The sequence below is a fragment of the Parus major genome, chromosome 5 (genome assembly GCF_001522545.3).
Source record: "Parus major isolate Abel chromosome 5, Parus_major1.1, whole genome shotgun sequence".
Lineage (NCBI taxonomy): Eukaryota > Metazoa > Chordata > Aves > Passeriformes > Paridae > Parus > Parus major.
In genome coordinates, this window is record NC_031774.1 from 56209617 (window position 1) to 56234386 (window position 24770).

Here is a 24770-nt window from a genome sequence, read left to right on the forward strand (position 1 = left end):
CCAACTTTGTTGCACAAAGCCTTACCAGACTACCACTGAGTACCTCCTCTGGAGTGCCACTGGACAGCCTGTGTACCATGTTATGAAATCACCTACCTTGGGACTCCTTAAATAAGCAATGTGGTTGCTCACAAAATAGCCAGGAATAACTCTCACCTTTCCAAAGCTTCCCTTTCCTAATACACGAAGGAAGGTTAAGTCTTTGATCCCAAGTTTGCTTGCTGAGCTTTCACTGATATTGTTGCCTTCCTTCAGGCTGCCTTTTCCCTGATGTTTCAGCGTAGATCTAGAAACCAGTTTCTGTGGAAGAAAGGAAAGAAGTGTCAGTCTGCAGAGGAATTGCACTTCTGCTTCAGAGGTGCTCACAGGTACTCAATCCACCACCCAGGGGATTTGGGGCCTGTCCAAGGGCACTTTATGGCTAATGAGACAGAAAGTTGTGTTGGTAGAATCACACAGCTGCCACATGTGACCAGCCAAACTCAGCACTGCTCAGGGCTGTGCTGCCATCTCAACACCAGCTCCTGATGTGGGCATTTTGGGTTGTAAACCCACTGCCCAGCACATCACAGATAATCACAGAATATGCTGAGCTTGGAAGGGACCCACAAGGATCATCAAATCCAACTCCAGGCCCTGCACAGAACTATCCTCAAGAAACAAGAGACAAGGTTGACTCTCTCTATCCTTACTCCCCACCAAAAAAAAAAAAAATAAAAATGAGTGGGGAAATCCAAGTCTTCCATCAGCAAAGTAAGGAGGACTGCATAATTTCTGCAATAGGAAAAGTGGTGGTGAGATTTAGAACCCCAGTAGATCTCATCTGAATTTCTTATGTTCCTACTTGATTTGAAGAGTCTTACTCAAAGCCCAGTTCACTGGGACCCCAACTTCAAAACATGTCTCTTTTCCACATTTGGGCTGCAGGCTTGCTCCACTGCTCCAAATCCTATGGAAAGCTTTTCATTCCTATGGCAGCAGTGAGGTGCTGCATATTCAGGAGTTGTACCAGTATTAGCACTCATTTCCAGAGCTTGTAATTTTGAAGCACAGAAAGATGGAGCCAACCTCCGGTGCCCTCTGCTCACAGCTCTCCAGGTATGCGTGTGCATACAAACGAGCACCTCCATTCAGTTTATCGGCTGAACAAAGTCACAGGGACTTCGTGAGCTCCATCTTGTGACTACTGCAGTGTACAGCAAAGCTCCTCCTGCACAGGAGACTCGTCACCATGGGCAGAGAACCAAGAGCAGTCACAGCAGCACAGAGAGGTTTGTGTTGGAAGGGTCCCCCTCAAGATCACTCAGTTCCAAATCCGTGCCATAGGCAAGGACACCTTCCACCACACCAGGTTGCTCAAAACCCCATCCAACCTGATCTTGCACATTTCCAGAGATGGGGCATCCACAGCATTTCTGAGCAACCTGTGCCAGGGACCCACAGTAAAGAATTTCTTCCTAATGTATTATCTAAACCCACCCTCATTCAGCTTAAAGCCATTCAGGGTTGCCCTTACAGCACAGTCTGAACACTTTCCTAGATCCTTTAGGTCATGAATAACAAGAAGAGATCATTAAATGCCAAGCACAGATTTTTATTTTTTTATTTTTTTTTTTCTGTTTTCATCTCCTTTTGATGTGCAGATGATGCAAACAACAAGTGCTAACAAGTGCTGATTTTTGCAGAACACAGAAGGGAGTATGGGATTTCCCTGTAACTCCCAGGATAACTGTTCCCCAAACTGCTACAGAAGGAAGAGCAAATATAAGAGTTTGCTATCAAACTTTGAAATCAAAAGGGGCAGCACAGCCTAATGAGTCTGTTAGGCTGCTACAGCATGGTGTGGTTGATCAACATAGCTGGCTAACTGTATGAGAAGATTCACCATGTCTGGAAATTATGGTTTGGGTTTTACTATTTTCTTTTTGTTGTGTTGATAGGGACCACAGATTTTTGGGCCAGGGATGTAGTGAAGAGTGAAATGGTTTCCCCAAAATCACACAGAAAAAGTAACAAAACTGGGAAGAGAACTAGGCTTCTTCTTGAGTTCTTTTGCTCTATCACAAGCCATGCATGCAGACAGCATTTGGCCTGGCAGTAAAAATAAAAAATGCATGAGATAAACTGTATTGATCACTAATAAGTCAGAGGGTCTTATTCTTCTCTCATTTGTGATAAGCAGATGAAAACATGTTGAAGAGTCACAGCACTGTGAAACATAAGCACATTGCAAACTAACACCTATAGATTATAACCTGGATGCCAGACATCCATTTTCCACGTGAGGCCTTTGTCACAAGCCACAGAGCTACTCCTGGAGTCCACCACCCACATTACCTGTCCTATGGGAACCCTCTGCCTCCTCCTACACCCATAGAAAGACTCAGTTGTAAATGCTTTAAATAGAGGAGGGGAAAAAAAATAAATACTCACTGAATTTGGGGAAATGCTTCCTGGTTGCAGACCCATGCAGGCCAAGGTTTTTGCAAGCTCTGCTGCGTTCACCCCACAGTTTGGGGCAACATTTGCTTGGCATCGGATGTGGACGTTCATTTTACAGACTGACATGGACAATGGAAAGTAAAAGCAAAGGAAAAATTAAAATAACTTGGAGGGGTTTACTGCTGAGAAACAATTTACTAATTCTGTTTCAGGAAATACACCCATCTGGACCTACCCTGTGTCTCTAAACTAGACGGGTTTTTGCCACTGATCTAAGTAGAAGCAAAATTAGGACTCTCGTAAGAGAATAAACTCCTGAAAACCAGGAACACACCCCAAACTCTCCAAGCAGGATGCCACTATTGCCTAAAGCTTTTCATAAGCACATGTTTTTGAGGTGTATAACTACCACTGCAGCTATGTCTGTAAGTACAATTAGTATTTATAATGCCACAGAATTTGCAACAAACGTCCTTTGCATTTTCCTCTGTCTAATTTTCAAGACAGCGTTCAGTGGGAAACAAAAATCATTCTTGCTCTAACTCATGAGCACACACACACCCTCTTGTGGGAGATGAAGGCAAGGATTTTACAGTCTGGATGACTGAAACAAAAACATAACACCAGAACATGCTTAGTCATCAATTAACAGGCAGGGCTGTCAGCCTAAAGCAATGACCTTTTTTTCCCCTCAGATGCCTTTTCACTGCCTTATCTCATTAGCTGAGGAAAAACTTTCAGGTAAAGGAAAATATGAATGCAGGAAGCAGAATACTTTTAATAATGCAAGTTAAACAAAGCTGTGCTGAGGGTGCAAAGTAGAGTCCTTCTGGCAGCCAGAGATTAAAAAGGAGATCAGCCCTTTTTTTTAACTCTTACAAAGATAAATATTCATCGCTCAGCTTCCTCCTGAAGGCTGCACAAATCAAGTCCACACAGTGCATCAAGTGTCTAAAAATAAATGTATTTTGTAAAAAGGCAACAGTGAGAAGCCACTCACTTTTGCACTGTAGACCCTGTCTCATGATCCCCCAGAGCAAGGAGCCGCAGTGGTCACAGAACGTTGGGACTTTGTAGTTGTGGACGCTGAATTTATGAGGAATGTTGATCCCAAACCTCTGCTCAGTCACCTGCAGCACCAAAAGGAAAGCACAGGTTTAAAATTCAAACACATATTTATAAGCTGGTGCTCATTTATATACAGGCATTTAAATGCATATCTAAGAAAATAATTTCAAGTCAGAAAATGTCCTGATCCATCACCTCACTGAGGTTTACTGTAAGTGAATAGTGAATTAACAGCCTCACCTACTGTGACTCAGCCCTGCTTTCCCTTCTGGCCAGGCCAGACTACCTGGCAAAGCAAATTTAAAAATAAGGGCTCCCTAGACAATTTTAAATTCTTTAAGACAAGTTAGAATTAGATTATCTCAAAAGAAACCAATCCCACTGCAGTGTGAGCTACAGCATTTTTTAATCACACAATTTCAAAATTACTGACTTGCACACTACATGCAAAAACATGTAACTTTAGGTCAAACTGTTGATTTTATTAATTTTAATATAGAACTGCTTTCACAGTTCCTTCTAAAATTCTCATTCCTCTTCTCACCCTCCTTGTAATTAACAGCCTTTCAGGCACACATTTTACTTTATCACTTGCACTCATCCCCTTTTTAACCTTGTTCTTTTCCAACTGTAAACCATTCAGATCTCAAGGGCACCTTTTAAAAAATGTTCCATTGGCTGAAAAAACAGACCCCATTTAGCATATTTATCACTTCTGACTTTGTTTCTCAACATGCAGATCCTGGAAAGCTGAGGCGGAACCCACAAGTCTATTAAAGAAAAGTCAGGGGTGTGACTGGAACAAAAAGTTTAAGGTGAGTGGTGCCTGCTCACTTTTGCCTTCTTTTAAAGTAGTTTAAATGTGTTATAAAACCTTCATAATCCCGAGAGAGAAGTGAGGACATTCACTATTTAACTTGCACTCTACCCTTAGGCATCTTAACTCATTTTCATCTGGCTTGTCAAGGGGTCATTTTAAGGAGTTCAGCTCAGCAGTTTGGAGGCAACAAATAACAAATAAATGCAATTGCATGGCACAAAACACGGAGCTGCCCCGTGAATAAACAGATTTGATTTGATTCTTCCTCAAGCTGTTATTGAACCATTTCCAATTCCAGAAATGCAACATGCAGTGCACAGGGCAGCATTAGGCAGGGATGTTACTCCCATCAAACACAGCCAATACCAGCAAGAAAGAAAATCTTCAGAAACCTAAGTTATGCAAGGGTTCTTTATTACAATGTATTTCACAAAGCAAAGGTGTGGACTGACAACTAAATGAGCCCTTCAGGCAATCAGAAAAGAAAAAAGAGGCAAAACAAAGACCAGTGGTTGGCCAGAGAAATCCACATTAAGAACAAGACACCAAATTTTGATTGCACCACAGTTAATCATGCAAGAAAATTACCAAGGAAACCAGTGGATTTGCTACTTATTGATGTCTTCCAGTGAAGATACCTTGACTTCTTAAACCATGTGCTAATCCAAACAGTTAATGGCATTGACAGAACAACTGGATGACATTGCATGGCTTTTTAAAAGTAGGTCCCTCTCACTCTTCCTCACTTTTAAACCCATGAATAAAGATAACATGAAGTAAATTCTATTATAGGACAACCCCAGCTACCCAAAGTATGATGACCCAAAATAAGCAACATGACTTTACCTTGAGATCATTCTTGTTAGTATTGTTTTGGCACGTGCAAGCTGTGACAATGAGGTGATGGCAGCGCTTGTGTACAACACAGGTGCAGACTAGGAAATAAAAGAGGCACACTGAAAAGAGCCCTTGGAAGACTCAGCACACATCAATCCACCAGCTGGGTTCCTTAAGGCTCAGCTGCATCATCAGCACACAGTAAAGATGTGAAAAATAATTGGTGGCTTGGAATTTGCAACAGATCTGGAGATGTATCTTCAACCTACTGCAACAAAAATCCTGCACTCGATAGTTTATGGCCTAGAAAACACTTGCCTGTATCAAACATGGGTGATGGAGACAGAAACAACAGTGGAGCTTCTCAAATTACTCAAAAAATGCTGTTGAAATAATTATCCAGTAAAGAGTGTTTCACATGGCAATATCCATTTTGTCTACATGCAGGTTCCTTTCACAGGACACCAGTGCCCTATTATACTGCACAGGAACAGGCTGTGTTAGGCTGCACTGAATGACCATGAAGCAGGCAGTTCTGGGAAAAAGGGGAAGGCAGAACAATAATTAAATGCAAACAAGCACCACATACATCTCCAACAGCCAGTCAGCCAAACCATGCATGCAGGCAGAGGTGCTGTGCCAGCCCACAAAGTCATGAACTCCCAAATTCGAGAAAGGAGGGTGGCCATTCCAGCAGGGTACTTTGTGTCCCAATACCAACTGAGCACTGTCCTGAGGGGACTCTGGGTGTCCCATGCCTAGCTGGGTGCTGCATGTAGCCAGCAACAGCTCTACAGAGTGGACCTGCACAGGATGAAACAGCAATGGGACACGCAGGTGTTCGCAGGAACATCAGTGGCAGCCACGCAAACCTGACGGGGCTCAAAAGCACAGGTCTGGCTGCCTGGGGAGGAAGAGGAGTGATGACTCCAGAGCAGCCCACAGCTGCAGCATGTCCCAGCAGCATGGAAAAGCACTCCCAAAGCAGCACATCCCACATGGACACCACGAAGGAGCGGAGCACCTTACCTTGGCACTGGTATCCCTGCTTCCCAAACACGCCCCTGGCCGAGAGAAAACATAGACACAATTTAATGGCAGAAGGATGGTCGTCTTGCAGATTGTTTACAGAAGGCAGAGCCAAAATGCAGGAGGATCCCAAATTAACAGATCCCATGGCAGAGCTGCCCAGCAGTAGTGGTGCAATCCAGCACAGGGGTGTGAGAGCACAGGAAAGCACTGCATAGGCATAGCTCACAGGGCAGGCTGTCAACATGCCTCTATTCCCCATATTCCCCCTCCTCTCGTTTCTCAAATACCTCACTTCATTACAACACACACCACACATACTAGACTGATCCCAGCAGCCCACACCCTGTTATTATCTCTCCCACTCCATGTTCTTTTGAGACATATCTACATTTTTCTCCTCGCTCTACCTACTCCTCCATGTGCATCACCTCACACCTCTCTGATGGCTTTTCTGTTCCCAGGAATTTTCTCTAAACTTTCAAGCAAATTGTTTTCTTTTTGGTGTAATCTCAACGCTTCACTCCAGTGAGTGGACTCTTTCTTCAGGTTGCTTCATTACCTTTTTTCCCTTGAAATAACATCTATGGTTACAAGGGAGGGACACTGCCACATCCCCACACCAACCCAGTTTGCTTCCAGCATCCAAGATGCACATCACCTCTGGCCTCCCATGCAGCAGACTCCAGTTTGCAGCATAAATGCACCCTGCCCAACCTGACAGCCAAGGGGCATCACATCCGAGGCCCTGCATAAATCCTAAGTGACATTCAGGATTGAGGGTGCCTTGTCCCCAGATCACAAAGGACTGGGAGCTCTGTGCCAGGGTGTTAGAGCTGTTCTTACCAGATGAACTCCCTGCAGTGAGAGCAGTAGGTGGGCTGCCGCAGGTAGGTGGCCATGAACTTGTGCCCGTTCACCTGGTGCACCCGCCTTCGCATCGCCCGCTGCCGCTTCCGAGTGAGGTTCTTAAAGATCCGGTCCCTCTGCAGAGTCCCTGTGCAGGGGGGAGAAGGAGAAAAAAGGACAGCAAAACATTAAGATCATCACACAGTTACTGCTTCTGGTTTTGCTGCAGCATTCAGTTTAGGCCCTCACCTAAGGAGGATGCTGAAGCAAGCCCAGAGGTGGCCATGGAGATGGTGCCAGGGCTGGAGCCCCTCTGCTGTGGAGACAGGCTGGAAGAGCTGGGACTGCTCAGCCTGGAGAAGAGATGCCTCTGCAGAGACCCTGAAGCCCCTTCCAGTGCCTGAAGGGGGCTAAAAGAGAGCTGGAGAGGGACTTTTGACAAGGGCATGGAGTGACAGGACAAGGGGGATTGGCTTCACACTGAAAGCCAGTAGGTTTAGTTTGGATGTTTTGAAGAAATTAATGACTGTGAGGGTGGTGAGGCCCTGGCACAGGTTGCCCAGAGGAGCTGTGGCTGCCCCATCCCTGGAAGTGTTCCAGGCTACACCAGATGGGGCTTGGAGCAACCTGGTCTAGTGGAAGGTGCCCCTGTCCATGGCAAGAGATTGAAGTTAGATATTGAAGGTCCCTTCCAATACAAACCACTCCATTATTCTATGATAAAATGATATCAAAAGCCACGGTTACATCCCTGGTTAGAAATCAGGAGACTGTGGTCTAGAACAAGGATGGCATCTGTGACAGCTACAGAACTTAATTGCAATGTCCCCTTTAGCTCAAAATTGTATTTTTCATCTAGAAATATCTGCCTTTTGCTATCTTCCCCTCACTCCCCTCCCATGCTGAGACATGCTAGCAAGCTATTAATTCACAAGCTGTAAATAGACCAGAAGCTCAAGGCTAATGAGTTGTTATAATCACAGCTTTTTGGGCAGTAACTCCTGAAAACACAACTACACGTAACCAACTGGCCTCCACCACACTTGCTGAGTGAAAGCAGTGTCTTTCTTTGAGAACAGCATTCAGCCACTTTTGGTATTCTCATGCTACCTTTCTTTATCACTATTTGCAGCATTTTTACATGCTTCCAATACTTCCTCTGTTGGTTAAAAAACATAGGCCACTTTTTCAATGATGGCTAGTTGTTTGATATGTGCCACACTCAGCTTTCCTTAAAGGGTTCATTTTCCAAAGGTTAGGTAATTTTTAATAGTTCTGGAAAGGAGAGATCCAGGAACTGGAATTCAAATCCAAATTGTCCCAAAATACAATTTAATTTTAGAACAGAGTAGACTGTTTCAGTTGAAAGGGACCTACAATAATCATCTAGTCCAATTGTCTGACCATGTTAGAATGGATCAAAAGTTAATGTGCTTTAAGAGCATTGTTCAAACACTTCTTAAATATGACAGTCTGTGGGCACTGATCACCTGTCTAGGAAGCCTTTTCCCATGTCTGAACCACCTGTCATTAAAGAAATGCTTCCTAATGCCCAATCCAAACTCCTCTGGCACAATTTAATATCACAATTTAATATCACAATTTAATTATCTATCAATATAATTTAATCTTTTTTGAGTTTAGTTCAACCACATAACCATTTCCTAGCAAAGCTCAATTTACACAAAACAAGTGTCTCTCAAAAGGCAGGAACTGAGCTCTAGATCAAGAGAGCCATTCCCATTTAGGCAGCAGCTGTCCAAATTGCATATCCCACCCAGCTGGTCTCTGGGATCCTTGCACAGACTGGTCAGACTCAGCTGAGCTTCCCAGATCAAAGCCTCATCTGGGGCACACTTGCTCCAGAAGAAGGAAATTAAATTTGCAGTTTTTGAGTTAGCTAATTTGCAATGTAAAGGCCCTGAAAACAAGGGCATTTTGGGGGGAAGATAACCAGAGACTGCCAGAGGTGACTGTGCAACAATGTTCTGTGTTCAGGACTCTTGTTTTGAGCGTGGACTGGAGGATGCAAGACCAAAGCCAGCTCCTGCCAAACCCTCTGCATGGATGTAACACCATAACAGGAGGGGACAGGCCTGTAAACTCCCAGAGCAGAGGATCAGCAGCAGCACCCAAACACAGCTGTCATCCTCCCACTTATCTTCCCACATAAAGGGGGCAGAGCAATTCCCTGCTTTCAACTGGCTTTGCTGATTAACCACTGGAGGGAAGGGAGGTGGTGGAAATAGAGGAAAAGCTGTCAACCTGATCAAGGCCTGAAATGTAGGAATCCCACATCACAGGCATATTTCCTGGTCCTCTTTGTAGGAGTCAGGATAAGGGAAACCATCCTGTCAGTACTGAGCCCAGCCATTTCGAGGGGCCACAACCCACAGGATGTATTCCTCTTGGTGCTCTTGCTACAGGTTCAGAAGCAAAGCCAGCCATTAAGCTCAAGGGTTTTCTGCTGAGTTCTCCCAGCCATTCCTGCACATGTCCCTTCCACAGGCAATGGTGGAAACCTCCTGCCCGATGGAATCACTGTGACAAGGAGCACAGTTCAACTTTAGGACAGCTTGCATTTATTTTTTAAATGGAAGTGCATGCTATAAATTAGGATTTTCCCATTTAAACGCACCAAGAAAAAGGATGTGGTAAGGCTGATCCAAGCATTTAACAGAAACCTGCTTTCTTCAGTGCACAGCTCCAAGCAGCTGTGCAGAGACTGGTGCAGAAGAGCCTGCCTTTGTAGGGAAGTGCTTAAACATGTGTTTAATTCCCACTGAGGTCAACAGGACCCAGGGGACCACAGGAATTGCCAGACAATCAGAATGCTGGTCCATCTAGTTCAGCATCCTGCCTGTCAGTGGGCAACCAGAGACATGTGACAGCAAGGTGGAGGAACTCTGCAGCTGGGAGATAATCAACTCTTTCCCACACACAAGATGTCATTTTGATGGCCAGAAGTGAGATCTGATTTGTGGAGGTTTAATATTCCTTTCAAATGTTCAACTGCCTTGTTATCTACCATAGGAAACAAGCCTGAGAAGAACCTCAAGAGGTCAACCAAAAGGTCCTCTAAAAGGAAGATGAAGAGACATTGCTTTACTGAGGCTGAACCTCTTGCAACTTCATGTGAAAATTAAAAAAAAATAAATAAAAAATTCTTATACTATTATAGAATGTGCCCAACTTCAAATTCAAGAGAACATCACTTTGATGTAGGTTTAGGCAAACACGTGTTTTTTTTCTGGATCAGGGCCAAACAACTGGAAAAGTTTCTTCTGTTGGTATTCAGCATGTAGAGGAGAACTTCTGAGGTGTGGAAAGGGAAGCACAGGGCTTGAGTGGGTGGTGAGCATCTAAATCATCTAAAGATGCAATCCAGTTACCAGCTTGCTCCATGCCAGCTGCTCCACTAGGAACCCAACAGCTGATGCCCTTTAAGCCCCCATTTAGCAGAGTTTAAAAGAATACATTCCAAATTTAGCTCCTGCAGCTTCTGGTTTTGTTATGGCTCTGCCAAGGACCAGCACAGGGTAATCACCTCCCTGGTGCTCTCCCATGCAGAACAGACCACACATGGCAAGAGGAAACCAATCCCTGGTACCAGGAATAGGGGGCACTTGATGACAGCCTGCAGAGCCACCCACAGGACACTGCTGTACAACCCTGTGACTTGCCCAGCTTCACACAGACTGTAATTTTGAAGTTCACAAAACCCAAAAATATGACAGGCACTTGCTTTTTCCTGGGCAACAGAGGGAGTCTCCATGCTGCCTGCACTGGTGGATCACCTCCAGGGCCAGCCTGATACCTCCTCCCTAGAGCTTCCATCCCCCATTCTCCAGACACCAAAATCCCAGAGCGCAACAGTTCCATCTTGCAGACCTGCTTGTCATTAATGCACATGCCACAAGTTGGGCTTTTTTTCTTTACTAAAAGCCAACTTGTATTTAAAACACTCCTCAGATTTCACACTTTCTCCCACTACTTGGCCGTCAGATCCTGCTAATGTTCTGCTGATACTGCACATCTTTCAGGATCACCTGATCCTCACCCATGCTTATGTTCACCTCAATTTACAACATAGCAAATCTGAGTGTTACTAGGCAGGCTGCAGGAAGGCCTGGATTACTTTCCACATGCCATCAACTCTTTTGGGTGCTATTCTTCCCATTTCCTGGTGCTGGCTCAAGTGAAAAGGAGAGGGAGAGCCCAGCACAACCTCAGCCATACCCTGAGCCCAGGTGACCAGCTGCAGGAGACCATCCACCACATGATTTAGTGAATCTACATATACAACCACATCTCACAGAATAAATCCCTCTGTCTCAGGGCCTGGATGCTCTTGCATCCCACACACTACACCATGGAGCTGGCAAGTTCAGCCCTCCAACGAGATGCAAGTGATTTTGAAATGGTGAAACATATGGCTACCAAAACCTCCTTCCTCCCAACCAGCAGCAGTTCCTCAGCTCACACCCATCACATCTGTTCAACAGGTCCCAGTGCCACGGGGTGAGAGGCTATGGGCAGAAATCATCCATCAACACGGCACTGAAGCCTGCTAATGGAAAAGTCAAAAGAATTAGGATTGATCAGCCTGAAGAAAAGGAGGTTCCGGGGTGACCTTATTGCAGCACCTGAAGGGAGCCTACCAGAAATCTGAACAGGGAGTGTTTGCAAGGGTATGTAGTGTTAGGACAAGGGGGAACAGATCCAAACTGAAAGAGAATAGATTTACTATTACTAAATGAGTTACTGGGAAGAAATCCTTTCCTCTGAGGCTGGTGAGGCTCTGGCACAGGTTGCCCAGAGAAGCTGTGGCTGCCCCATCCTGGGCAGTGTTCCAGGCCAGGCTGGATGGGGTTTGCAGCAACCTGGTCTGGTGGAAGGTGTCCCTGCCCATGGAAGGGGGTTGGAATGAGGTGAGATCTTTCAGGTTCCTTCCAACTCAAACCAGTCTGTGATTCTGTGACAGGGCAGCCAGTGCAGCAGCCCCTCATGCCTCTCATCTTTGGTGTCAGAGAATATAAAGCCATCAGAGACATTTTCCCAGCTCATGTTTTTCATTCTGTCCAGTTTCCTACAGAATACATATTCTCCTTCTGGACACAGAGAGTGTTTTACAAAACAAAGCCATTCTAGACAGTTAAAGTGACCCAGACTTTTAAAATGCTCTAATTTCTGGTAAAGCAACAACCACCACAAACAGTTCAAATGTCCAAACACTGCTTTAAGAGTAGACGAGTAATTGCTCAGTGAAGGGAGTTTCCACATCCGTGGTTAAACTCTGACATCTGTAACTATGGGGTATTTACTGTGCCTGCCTATGTGCAAAACTTAACTACAACGTTCAACACTAAAAAGCCTCTTCCTCTTTCCTCCTCTGCACTCACACTGAACACATGTTTATGGCAGTGGAAATTATACATGCAGCGGGAGAGGAGAATAAATAACCCACCAAGTCATCTGAGGACATGTACAAGCACCAGCACATCCTCACCCACTCAGCAGCCTCAAACACCACTCCACCTGCCCCCTGAGCTTACCTGATCCTGCTCTTGCTGGGCAGAGATCCCTCCTTTCCCCCCTACCCCAGTTCCAGGGGGTTATGTCAGGCAAATCCTTACAGTGGCAGCATAACTACAGCAGGAAAACAAGAGGAAGAGCTGCAGGATGAAGTGGTGTGTTTGGAACTATTTGACTCGAGTGGTTAAAGCTCATCTGGTCTCATCTACTGGAAATCAATCTCACCGTGGTGCTATTGACTGCTGCTGTAACACCAGCACAGCAGAGGTCAGCCAGGTACCTCCCCACACACGACAGCTCCTGGTGTTACACTCCCATCTGCACCAGTGGCATTTTAATTTGGAAGAAATAAAGATATTCAAAAAAGCAATGTGAAGAGCTTTAAATCAATAATGCTAATAGGCAAAAACTTAATTAAGCCTTCTTTTATCAGTAGCAGCAGCAGTATATACATCATCCTCCTCAAGGAGCACTGTGAGCAAGCTGCTTTTGAACTGAGACACAACCATTGACTGTAAAAAGCACCATAGTGGATTGAGAGACAGCTCACCTCTTGCAAGCACTGCAGCACTGAACAACCATCTCAGATCATGCTAAATGCTCATCTAGCCCATGCCCTAACAGTGAGTAGTAGTGGGTGTTTTAGGAAAAGAATACATAAATCAGATCAAGTAAATTAATTCACCCCCCCACACCCTCCAGCCATCAGTATGTAGGTGTTCTCTCAATATTTACCCAACACTGGGCTTCCTCACATCTACTAAATGTAAACTGAGGCTAAACCAAGATGTTTATTTCCCTGGCTGAAAAACATGTAAGTTTTGACAAAAATCGCTTACTAACATTTTGCATCTTTTAATCAGGAGTTTCATCACCATAATCCTGTGTATGGTCAAAACCATGCTAATTAAAATGTTATAAACACAACACAACACTAAAGAAGCTGACAGCCTGACCCTGAAAAGGGAAAAGGATTTAAATACCCTATTCTGCTGCCCTAATATTAGTGCTGCAGAGTAAAAGCCTAGGCTTTTTTACTACAAAGCTTTTTTTCAAAAGTTAAGTTGGATGCACAAATCAGCCAGGAGCCACCTCCACACAGACCATGCTAACCACATGGGGTTTCTCTCCCAGCAGAATTTGATCCTTCTGTTGCTTTTGCCAGTCTGTGCACGATCTGGTCTCTGCACTCTGGTTCCAGTCCCAGGAGAGGCTCCTTGCAAAGCAAACATGTGGCACATCAAACACAGACTGGGACTCATGTTTGATCCAGCTGCTGTTTGGCCCTCTGAAACTGGATAAAGTTTTGTGTGAAGATCAGAGAAAGAGCCAGCTAGGGATGGCAGCACTATGCTGTATTCCAGGACTTCACAGAAAAGCCATGTTAATGGGCAGCTCATCTTTTAAGATGCCAACCTGTCAATATTGTCTGAAAGAGTAAGAAGGAACAATGATGCTCTGAGTCCAAAAACAGTTTTCCCCACTCAGGAGTGTGAAACAGCACTATCAGCAGTCTTGGAAATGAAAACATGTAATCATCCCTGCATCAAATCACACAGAACCGTGCACTGGAGGCAAGGCCTCTGTTTCTTGTCCAAGTGCTGAAGTAGGGCAGATCCATCTTCCTTGTTTTCCTGCCAGATCTAGGACATGAATTCATCTGAGCTCCCAGTGTGGCAGCAGTAAGGACAGGATCAGTGATGTTCACACACCACTGCTGAGCACGACAGTGCTCTGCTATTGCTACAAAATCCCATCACAGGCTTATTTCTAGAATTACACAATGATGCCAAAGGTCTGCTGGTACCAGTAGGTAAGAGAAGAGCAACTTTTGGGGGGCTCAGCTTTCTTCAGCCTCTTGGGCTCAGCTGTAGCAGCACCAGGGAGAGCAGGACAGCTCGGCAGAGCTGCAGTGAGCAGAGTTTGGCTGCTGGGAGCAGCCACATCTTCAGGAGGGGAGATGGCTGCAGAGCCCAGGGAACAGCCCAGTACTGCTGGGGCTGAGGGAAGAATAGCTGCTTTTTATTTGTCTGCAAAATTTCTGTGAGAACATGAGAGAGCAGGAAGAAGGCAGCTTGAGAACCTCTAAAACAAGTATTTTGCTGCCTCTCCGTGTCTCCCAACTAGTTAAGAACACCATACAGGTTATTTTGCATAGAGTTTTAATTGCCACACAGGTTTTCAGATGTGCACAGAGCAGCTTTTCCACGTTTGCTATTACATGATTTTTCTTGGAAAAGTTGTAGTTGTTGTTTTTCCCTAAGAAAAGTTGGTTTTGTTTGCAGACGTTGACAGCCCTGAAGCAAGGCACCATGGTATGTTGCACAAGGCTGAAAAATGTAAATGGAAAAGCATTTCCACTCATTTCTATAGTGAGTAACCTTACAATTTCATCTATACAAGTTCTTGCATTCATTTGCAAAACCTCACCATATACCTGTTTGCCTGAGAGACCAGGCTTGGGCAACAATGGCAAAGAACTGTCTCAGCTTGCACAGAGAGGAAACTCCAGGAGAAAATTATTTTATTTAAAAAGCAGAGGAGGGATTTGAGGGAGACAGGAGAAACCTGAGCACTGAACTGAGGCCGTCAGAGCCCCAGATTGGCACTGTGACCAGAATGCCACCTCCTATCTGTCCCCTACCCAGCAAGACACAGTTCCAAAAAGCAAAATAAATTACTCTGGTCATATGCCAGACAGGTGCTTCCCTCTGGCTGTAGCTGAACCTGGTCTTCCAGCAGAAGTGGAATCTAAAAGTCACCCCAGCCCCACTGTTCCTTCCTCCCCTCCCTGCCACCTCAGATCTACTGAAATGCTCCATAACCCACTCCTGTCACACTGACCTACATAAGAAAGGAAAAAAAAACCCAAAACACTTCTTACTGCATGGCTCATTAGAGCCTTAACAAACCGATTCCTCTCCCTCCTCCCATCACAATCATTACTATTTCCTTGTGCTTAGGCAAGCAAATTTCCATTGTAAAACCTCCTGTTAGTCCTTCCCACTTACTAAACTCAAGAGAAAAACGTTGAGATGTGATTTACTAGGGAAGGAAACTATTTTGATATATTATTCATTAAAAACAGGAAAATAAAACTAGCAAAGCAACTTTGATCTTTGCCATGATTAATTCATATGCCAGAAGCCCTCTGATTTAGAAGATCTCAAACCACGCTGACTACAGAGCAGAATCAACACTAACAGAGTGACAGCATTTGTAAGTCAAAGCTCCCACCACTCGTGAAAAATCCTCCAGAAAAGCAGAATTGGTAGCAGGGAGATCCTGAATCCTCCCTGCTGCCCCTGCCTGGGGGCTCCTGCAAGTCACAACCACCAGCAGCTCATATGCTCGTGGGTGGTTCCATAGCAGGGATCACAACACACTCTTGGGAGGCCCAGCCCACACAGGCAAGCACGAGATCCAAGTCAAACCTATTTTTAACCCAGTGCAGTTTAAAGCTGTTCTTAAAGTGTATGCTCTGGGGACATCCCCCTTTTGGGGCACAGGATCAGCTTCAGAAGTTGGCTGCTTTGGTACTGAAACAAAGGTGTCCACACAATGCCTGACAATCAACTAATTCTGCTCAAAACTCACACATTTATGTCCAGGCAGTGCAATTTGCTAGAGACAACAGGTTTAACATCAACCCCAAAAGAAGGAGGAGCAGGAGAATACTTTTTATGGAACACAAAGACAAAACACACAAAGAAACCAGGATGAACAAAAAATCCAGTTGAGATGGGAATATCAAGCAGATTGTGTGCAGAGGGTCTCAAAGTTTTGCAGCATCTCCACAAGTAAGTAACCACATCCCTCAATGCAACAGCCATCCCCAAGATGAAATCTAGACCTTCCTCACCAAGAGCACTGCACATCTCCATGAGAAAGCAAACTGTACCCCAAAGCACAGCTGGAATCTAGTCAGGAACAAAGTAACTGGGAAAGCTAATTTAACACAACAAGGTAAATATTCCCCTTTTTCTGCCACTGGGGCCTCCAACTGCTGTCACGAGAGGCCTCAGCTTTTTCCCTGGAGGTGCACTTGGGCTCACTGGGCAGGATGATCAGCACCTGAATCACCACCTGGATTCTCCTGGTGGACTGGTCACCACACAGCTGTGGAGCCCAAGTGGTCTGGCAGCAAGCTGAGCTCTGATCACACAGCTGACCTAGGAACTTCTGAGATTTCCATGTGGCAACTTGCCAGTGAGTCCTCTAATTTCAACAGCCTCAAAAAGCAGGTTGTTTACCATGTCGCTCTCCCACGCAGGCTCCCACACACCATGGGCTGAGTAACACACTGCTGCAGCAAAGCATCTGTCAAGAAAAATAAATTCAGCTTCTTGTATTCCCAGCTTATTGGGTAGAGCTCTGCCGAGAAGTAACACCTCTTCTCAACACATCCCACCTTGGCAATGCAGCAAGGAAGTACTCAGTGCACAGGCTGGGATCACACAATCCATCCTGAAACTCCTGCAGATGGCAGAGACCATAAGTTCTGTGTCCCTCCCAGTGCCAGGGGATAGTTGTGATTTCCCAGAGGGATTTCCCAAGGGCTGCGGGCCAGGAGCGGTGCCTTCAATAAACGCAGTTGTCCCCAACAGCTTCCCAGTAGCTAACACAGCCGGACCTGATTCTTTCCCCCTTCCCCATCTCCTCCCAGACATGGTTTTCACCCTGAAATACATATTTCTCCACTTCTGAAATATGTCTCTGGGATTTCAAAAGCAGATGTCCCAAATCCAAACAAATACAGCTTTAAAAATGCTGGCTGCCACATGGACAGGGTATTGCTTGCCTCGGCTCAGCATCATAGAATCATAAAGTCTGGAAAAGACCTCCAGGATCATCGAGTCCAACCTTTGACCAAACATCACACTGTCAGCAAAACCACAGCACTGACTGCCGTGTCCAGCTGTTCCTTGAACACTTCCAGGGATGGCAACTCACCATCACACTGCTTGGGCAGTCTGGTGTCAGCAGCTCCATAATGTGACACCCACCAATTTCATTCTCCCAAATAGGTGAGCCTTTCCAGCAGGTGTAAGAACAGCAGCAGTAAATCAATATTCTGCCTCCTGCAGGCTCTCCCATCTCACTCCTCTCAATTAACAAACAAGCAGAGGTGGGCGAGCAGGAAGAAAGTCACTTTCTCCAACAGCTTGTGAGAGACACCTAAAACCTGTACCTTGCTTCATCTTCATTCCCACACCTTCAGTGGGGAAGGAACACTTAAGGAGGGAATTTGTTTAGGCTCAAATGACAGGAGATGAAAGCCAGCCCATGGTTTGATGGTCACAACTGCCCTCACACAGGTTTAAGCAGTTCTCCCCCGACACAGCGCCCTGTCTTCCTTCCAGCACTGCCTTCCCACACAGTCATTCTCCAGCCAGATCATGGGACACAGGGATTTCTCTGCCATGGCCTTCATGTGCAAGTTGTCACCAGCCCTTCTGGATGCAACTGGACCCTTCCCTTGAAGGGCTTGTTTTTCCCACTTTGCCCCCCATTCACAAGTGAACTACAGAACCAGAGTCAATGCAAGTAAAAACAGGTGTAGGACTAGACTGAGGCCATCACTCAGTAAGGATTCCTCACTCAACACCCAAGAACTCTGAGCAGGGCAGGCTGGACAAGAAACATTTTTCTGCCTTTATCCTTGCTGACTTGCAAGTGTGATCTGCAATTTTGTACTGTGAACATACAGGAAGGACACATCTCAGACACAAAAATTTGGCGCTGCCTGACTTTTCAGAGTTTGATTTTCTAGTGATATCCTTCAAATGAAAAGGTTTCTGGCTTTAAGGCAATTTCCTACATTTCATAAACAAAGAAAATTATTGTTGGAAGCAAGTTCATCTGCTGGAACTGCAGCAGTCTCCTCGGTCCTGGCTCAGCAGCAAAGCTGTGGTTTTGAGCACACAGCTCCAGGGAGAGAGGAACGGGGAACACACACTTCCCAGGAAAGGACTGTGCTTTGCTGTGTGGATCAGTGTAGTGGCAGACACACATGCTCAACAGGTCTGGCAGCTAGACGGCAGAAAAGAGCTGAGATTCTGGGATTAAAAACAGTTCCAGACTCCAGCAAGAAACAGGCTTTGATGGTCACAGCTATGCTGCTGCTGCAGCCATTCCCTGTCCCCTGCAGCTCCTCTACAATCCCTCTGTCCATATTCTCCTCCTCCCACCTCCTTTAACCCTTTGGGCTTCTTTAAACTGCTTTTTCCAGACTACTCCTGCCCATATCCATCCATCACCACTCCCCAGACCAGTCCCCTACTTCCTTCTATCTCTCCTTATATTCCTTAGCTCTGCCCTTCTTCCAGACCCTTATGGCTCTATTTCTTCTCCAAGCAACTTTTCCCAGTGTTTCCACCATTCACTGTTCTTTCCCCTTGTCTCAGCAGATGGAGCAAGGAGAGCAGGACACCTGCTCAGCCCGACCTCCTACCTCCCTCCCTCCTCTGCATCAGTGTTGTGGTTCTGTGGTTCCCCCTCCTGCCTCACTGCAGCACCCAGGGCAGGGCTGAGCTCAGTCAAGGAGAATTCTGGCCCAAAAACCAACCACAGCCCTGCTCCAATTTCCCAGTCCAGACAGCTGGTGCAGAACTGGCCTCACTCAAAGCAGCCCCAGGAAAACCCAAGAGCATCCTTTTCAGACAGACAAATTCACCCTCAATTATGGAACTGCCTCATTCCCTCATCTGCAACCACCAGCAGTGCTGGCAGTGCCAGGGGGAGCAGCCACTGAGGCAGCTCAGGGCAGGTGGTGTCCACAGCACTCCGAGCTACACTGATGGCATACAGTTTATCCCACATCACAAATGAGTAAGTTTTCCCCAAAGACAGCAGACAGGGACAGCAGAAGCTTTCATCCCTCCCTCTCTTGCCTCTGACAAGCTTGAGGTCACCCTGGCCAAACATCAGGATATCTTTGCTCAAAGCTCTATTTTGATTCAGCATTTCATTCTGGAAAACAAACAGAACCATCGCTGCTGAAGCACTCCAGGAAACAAAACCAGCTGGCACTGAAGAGCAGGAAACTCATTATTTTCTGCTGGGCATTGTCTGGAACAACCTAAAACAGAGGTGTATAAATTACAAATGTGAGTATTCACCTCCTAAAGCATCACCAGAAGATGAGTTCTGCTTCCTCCAGCTCCATGGCAGCTCACCTAATGCTGAAGATCCAGTTCTGCCCTTGGCTATTTGGGAGATGTTCCCCCCTGCAGCGAGGTGCAGGACTGAACTGCTCAACACCCTCACCATGCAGCAGACTGATGCTGCTGATCCTCCTGATGTCTGTGGAGCCAGAGGGAGCCTTGGCTCTCCTCATGAGCACTAAGGATGCCCAAATAGCCCCCAGGTAAACTGAGGTCATTAAACACCGAAGCACAACAGCATCTTCCAGACACAAGGAAAATCCTTGACTGTGGTGGTACCACCTAAATCAGGAGTCTCCTCCAGTAGCTAGAGTTGAGAGACTCAGATACTAAATGGGATACAGCCTAATTTGATAGTTGCTGGAGACCAAGTTTTATATATTTATATATATATACATATAATGAAACAAACAGCATGGTTTTGTTGGTATTTTTTTTCCTGCAGGTTCTGGTACCTATTTACAGAGTGACTCCTGGTAAAGCACTGAGGCTTTTGGACAGCCATTTACCTATCTCATCTCACCTATTACCCTATTTTCATCTCTGTCAGACACCTCACAAACTGTGTTCTAGAGAAATTCAGGCACAGCCTGAGGTGTGCTACTGTCAGGGCACCTCCTTCATCCCAGTCCAGGGTATCATCCAGGTGCCTTACCCACACACTCCAGAGAGGGATGGCCATGAAACAGCCTCAGGGAGCAGCAACCAGGGCTGTGCCATCACCCCTGGATCCCAGCACTCACCTCCTATAGCTTCATGCTCCTCTCCTTCCATCCCACACTCACCATCCTGCCCCACTGCAGCACAAAAACCAGCTCCAGCAGAGCCCTGTCCTCCAAGGCCAAGGAGGTTTCAGCTCCTCTGGGAACCACCATCACCTCTTCCAGGAATCACATTCAAATAAAGCAAAGAAACCTCTGTTCCTCATTACAGCCAGGAACACTGAAATCCCAGGGCTGATTGCAAGCTTGAATATTTATCTCTGGGTTTCAGAGCCCAGACAAAACACAGCCCACTGAGGAAGTGAAGTTAACCCTGATATTGCTGTTTGTTGCATTTTTACACTGCCTGGGTATCTCTGCAGTTGGCAGATCTTGGCAAGTCACAAATTACTGACAAAAACCTCTTGGCATTAGACACACTGCAATAGCTGTAGGGCTCACATGGACCATTTCCTGAGAAATAAAAGTAGTCTTGTGGATATGTGTCAGGCTGGGGTGCTGCTCTCCTCCTGCCTCTGCATTACAGTCCCTCCATAAACATCAAGCAAATCACATTTCCCAGGGTCTGGCTCTTCCTGCTACCAGGAATAAACAGCTTTGTTTGTTTGTTTTCCTGTTGAAATATTTCTTCTCTGTGAAATTTCAGAATTTAACAAACTTGCCTTGTTTTGTTTTCTTTTATTTAATGGCAGAGAGATGACATATGTGAGATATCAGCACTCCAGGGTGCAAGAATACTTGGGTTCTCCCGGCAGTATTTACACATGAAATGCAACGTGCACATTTTGAAAGTCTCACTCTGAAATGCAAAAAAAAAAGAAACTCATGGAGGCTTTGGGACAAGGACAGAGCTGCTCCTGCTCCCCCTGGCTTGGCTGACAAACCTCTGTTGGGGTGTGCAGGGTGTGACCTCCAGGAGACCAACACCTGCTCAGGACTTCAAGATCAGCCTCTGGAACCTTTTATTTTTTAACCTGGCATTTTAGTTTTTCACGTGACTGACATCTTTCAGCAAGGCTGGGGATTCACTGAAGTACACCTGCCTGCCACAAAGAGATGCATCTGGATTACATTCCTAGTCCCTGCAAGAGCTCAATCTTCTCAGGGCACACTTTGGGTGCATTTTCTCTGCCATGAACTCAACACTGTGCTAACCTATCTCCATCTGAAAATGCAGAGCTGAACCAGCATGGAGTGGATCTGGAAATCCCTTGCCTGCAGCATGTGTGACAAGTGTAAAGCACTGAAAAAAGTGTAGACATTGGAAAAAAAAGCAATACAAGAGAAGAAATGCATGTCTCCTGCTGGTCTCTGCCACATAAGGCTTTGGGCTAGACATTAAAGACTTCCATGTCCTTCCAGACTGTGAACCAAAGACAGCAGAACTTTCTGCACTGATATGGCCTGTTTGGACCAGCAGGTTTTCTGGGTAGTGTCTACCTCAAGCTTTAAAACTCTGCTAGAGCCAGTAAACCAAAAGAAAAGAGTGGCCCAAGAACCAGGGGATGAGAACAGGGAATTTTTTTATTACTTGGTTCCTAGTTTCCAGTATTTATTCCCTTAACTATAAAAGATGGGCTGAAAGCAGTCATTACTGCAGTTTACAGAGGACTGGTAAAACTCTTTTTCCTCCCTGTTGTGCAAGAAGCTGATAACAGATCTGTCAATAGAAACTTTATGGGGCTGAAGGGCTACATTATAGTGCAGAGCAAGGATCTTGTTAGCACAATACTTATGTCCCACTTTTAAGGCTGCAGATCTTTAGTGGTACCTGTCAGAGAAAATATTATTTCTTTAAAAAAACTTCATGTTAGAAAAATGTACTCTAAGAAAAATGACACCGAAATACCAAGAGTCTCTGTGTCTGAGGACAAACTATTTTAATGTGCCAGTTGCAAATCAAAGAAGCATTTCCTGGTCCAGAAGCAGGTTTGGCCTTCCTGAACCTGCTTCAGGTTACCTGCAGGTAAGCAGGTTCAGCTTCCCCCTCGGGGGGGATGGAACTAGATGCTCCTAAAGGTCCCTTCCAATATTATTCTTTGCTGTTGCAAACCCTACCAAACATGAAATATTTAGTAACAGGTGCTATATCTGCACTACCAACTCACTAGGCCTTTCAGTATTCTTGTCATTCTATTTCTTGCCCAGAACTCAAATTTGTCATTGTCTTTGCTGCCACTGAAAGAAAAGAAACAACTATTACTTACCTCAGAATGATGAAATTAAAACTGAACTTCAAGTCAGAATTATCACTTTGAGTGACAACATGAAAAAATAAAATTTAAAAAAAGGCAAATTCCAGGGGTAAAAATAGAAACACTATTTTCTACAGGGCTTGCTTCATTCATTAATTCAGTCAAATCCTTCATTAGTATTAATTTAATTAGCTTTGCTCAGAATTAAATAGAGCAAACAGAGAGGTGGCAAACTGAGGGCATGCAGCACACCTTGCAGGCAAAGGTGAGGAGACAGGGCTGGCTCTGGGACTCCAGAGCTGCAAGGGGAGAGGTTCAATCCATCCAGGCACACACCTGGGGCCTCTCTGTGTCCAGCCTGACCAAACAGCCTGGCCCAGGCGCCATCACCAGCCCTGGGGAATCTCTTCTGACTTCTCCCAGGGGTCCAGAGGCACAAACCACAGCAGTGGTTCACCCACACTCACTGCAAGGCTTTTTATTTCAAATCAATCATCTCCTGCCCAAGAAGAGCTAATTCAGGGTCTGCTCTTTCACAGCTGGAACCAATGTTGAGTGGGAAAAAGCAACAAGCACTGGGGAGCAGCTCTGAATTCGTGTCACCAGCTGAGCAATGCCCTCTGGGGCACCTCAAGAGCACCTACATGTGTAAAAGAGCAATAAAGCAGATAATTTTTTTTTTCCTTTAAAAGGGCCTGCAAGTGTTGAGATCTCGTGGATTATCTCAAAGGTCCTGTGGATTATCTCAGAGTTCCTGGCACGCACATGGGATCACAGGGAGGGGAGGAAGGACTCTGGGTTCTGTTAAACCACAGCTCCTGCAGTCCCCAGGGCTGGGCAGAGCTTGGTGTGGTCCCACACACTGCACCCTGCTCCAGTTCCCAGCTCCTCAGGGGGGAAAACATCGTATTTATATCCAGAGCAAAAAGAAAGTTTTCAAAAGGAACTGTGTGACTTGAAAAACACTTGATGACTTGAAAAAGTAATCCTAATAGGGTGAAATAAAGAAAATCCAGAAAAGAGTAAATAGATTCATTTGGGAAGGTGCGAGAAATCAAACCCTAAGCAATGTCTGAAGTCTGGCAGGCAGAAGTCAGTCCTCGCCTTCTCTATAAAACAGCCTGGACTGAAACAGCTCTTGGGTCAGTGAGGGAGATGGCTGGGGAAGAGTGTGCTTCCCTCCACCCCAGCTGGGTGCCAGGGCCACCAGGGATGTGTCACCCTTGGAGAGTTCAGGAATTGGACCTTGCTGATCATTGAGGGTTCCCTAGAGTGTTCTGTGATTTCTGTGAGAGGTAATCTCCTCACAAGGTAAGGAGATTTTCATTTTAATTTTGCACTGGTTGCTTTTTACACAGGAAACATCAGCTGAATGAGAGTAGTTAATATAATCAGATACAGCTTAGCACAGCAAGTATATCCAAGCAGAGAAAATAAAGAGAGGCAGGTATAATTTCTCTAGGCCTCCCTCACTTCCTATTGCTCTGTTCCTTTTTCTGAAAAACTACATGTGTTTTTAGCACATCAAACAGGCAGGTCTCCCTGCCTCAAAACAGCAGGGCAGCACTGATGGGCAGAGGAGCCATGGGGGAACCTGCAAAGGACTAACCTCCTTCCAGCTGTGTGTTTCCTCTCCTGCCCTCACATCCTGAAAGGACTCAAATGTCTCTGTCAGACTCACAGGAGTGACACCCTGCTCCCCCACCCCTGCTGAACCAAATGAAGAGTTTGGTCAGAGGAACTTTTGGTCAAACCAAAAAACCACCACTCCTAAAGGTAAAGTCCGAGCACCACCAGGACTGCCTGTTTTGAGCAAGCAAAACAGGGCAAACAAAATAGGACAAAGAAAATAGGGCAGTCTCAGGTGGGCCTAAACCCCAGTGTCGATTGTTTTGTCAGGGTTTTTTGGGTTTTTCTAATTTTTCTTCTTATCCTCCCTCTCTTTGCTCACTTTTTCAGCTTTTACTTTACTGGGGGTAGATGGTGCCTGAGACCTTGTGAATCTGGCTATTTCCATAAACTAAACAACTAGCTTGGCATAGGAAGTCATAGGGAGCAGGAGGATGTGGCAGTGGCTGCCCTCCAGATCAGGGGAACAACTGGGAAG

At 45.6% G+C, this 24770-nt stretch overlaps 1 protein-coding gene across 2 annotated transcripts in view; it reads right to left on the bottom strand.

The window, feature by feature from the left end:
* The window catches only part of PRKCH (protein kinase C eta), a 113293-nt gene that overhangs the window by 60267 nt on the left and 28256 nt on the right, over positions 1-24770 (bottom strand). The window contains exons 1-7 of one of the 2 annotated variants that reach the window (XM_015632187.3): positions 7295-7444; positions 7043-7193; positions 6197-6231; positions 5177-5265; positions 3443-3572; positions 2434-2561; positions 157-300 (exon numbers count right to left, since the gene is read on the bottom strand). In XM_015632187.3, the coding sequence (XP_015487673.2) occupies positions 157-300; positions 2434-2561; positions 3443-3572; positions 5177-5265; positions 6197-6231; positions 7043-7193; positions 7295-7331 (714 nt within the window). In that variant the 5' untranslated portion in view covers positions 7332-7444. Of the gene's footprint in view, positions 1-156; positions 301-2433; positions 2562-3442; positions 3573-5176; positions 5266-6196; positions 6232-7042; positions 7194-7294; positions 7445-24770 lie in introns of those variants that run through there. The other variant, XM_015632185.2, reaches the window with a different exon arrangement.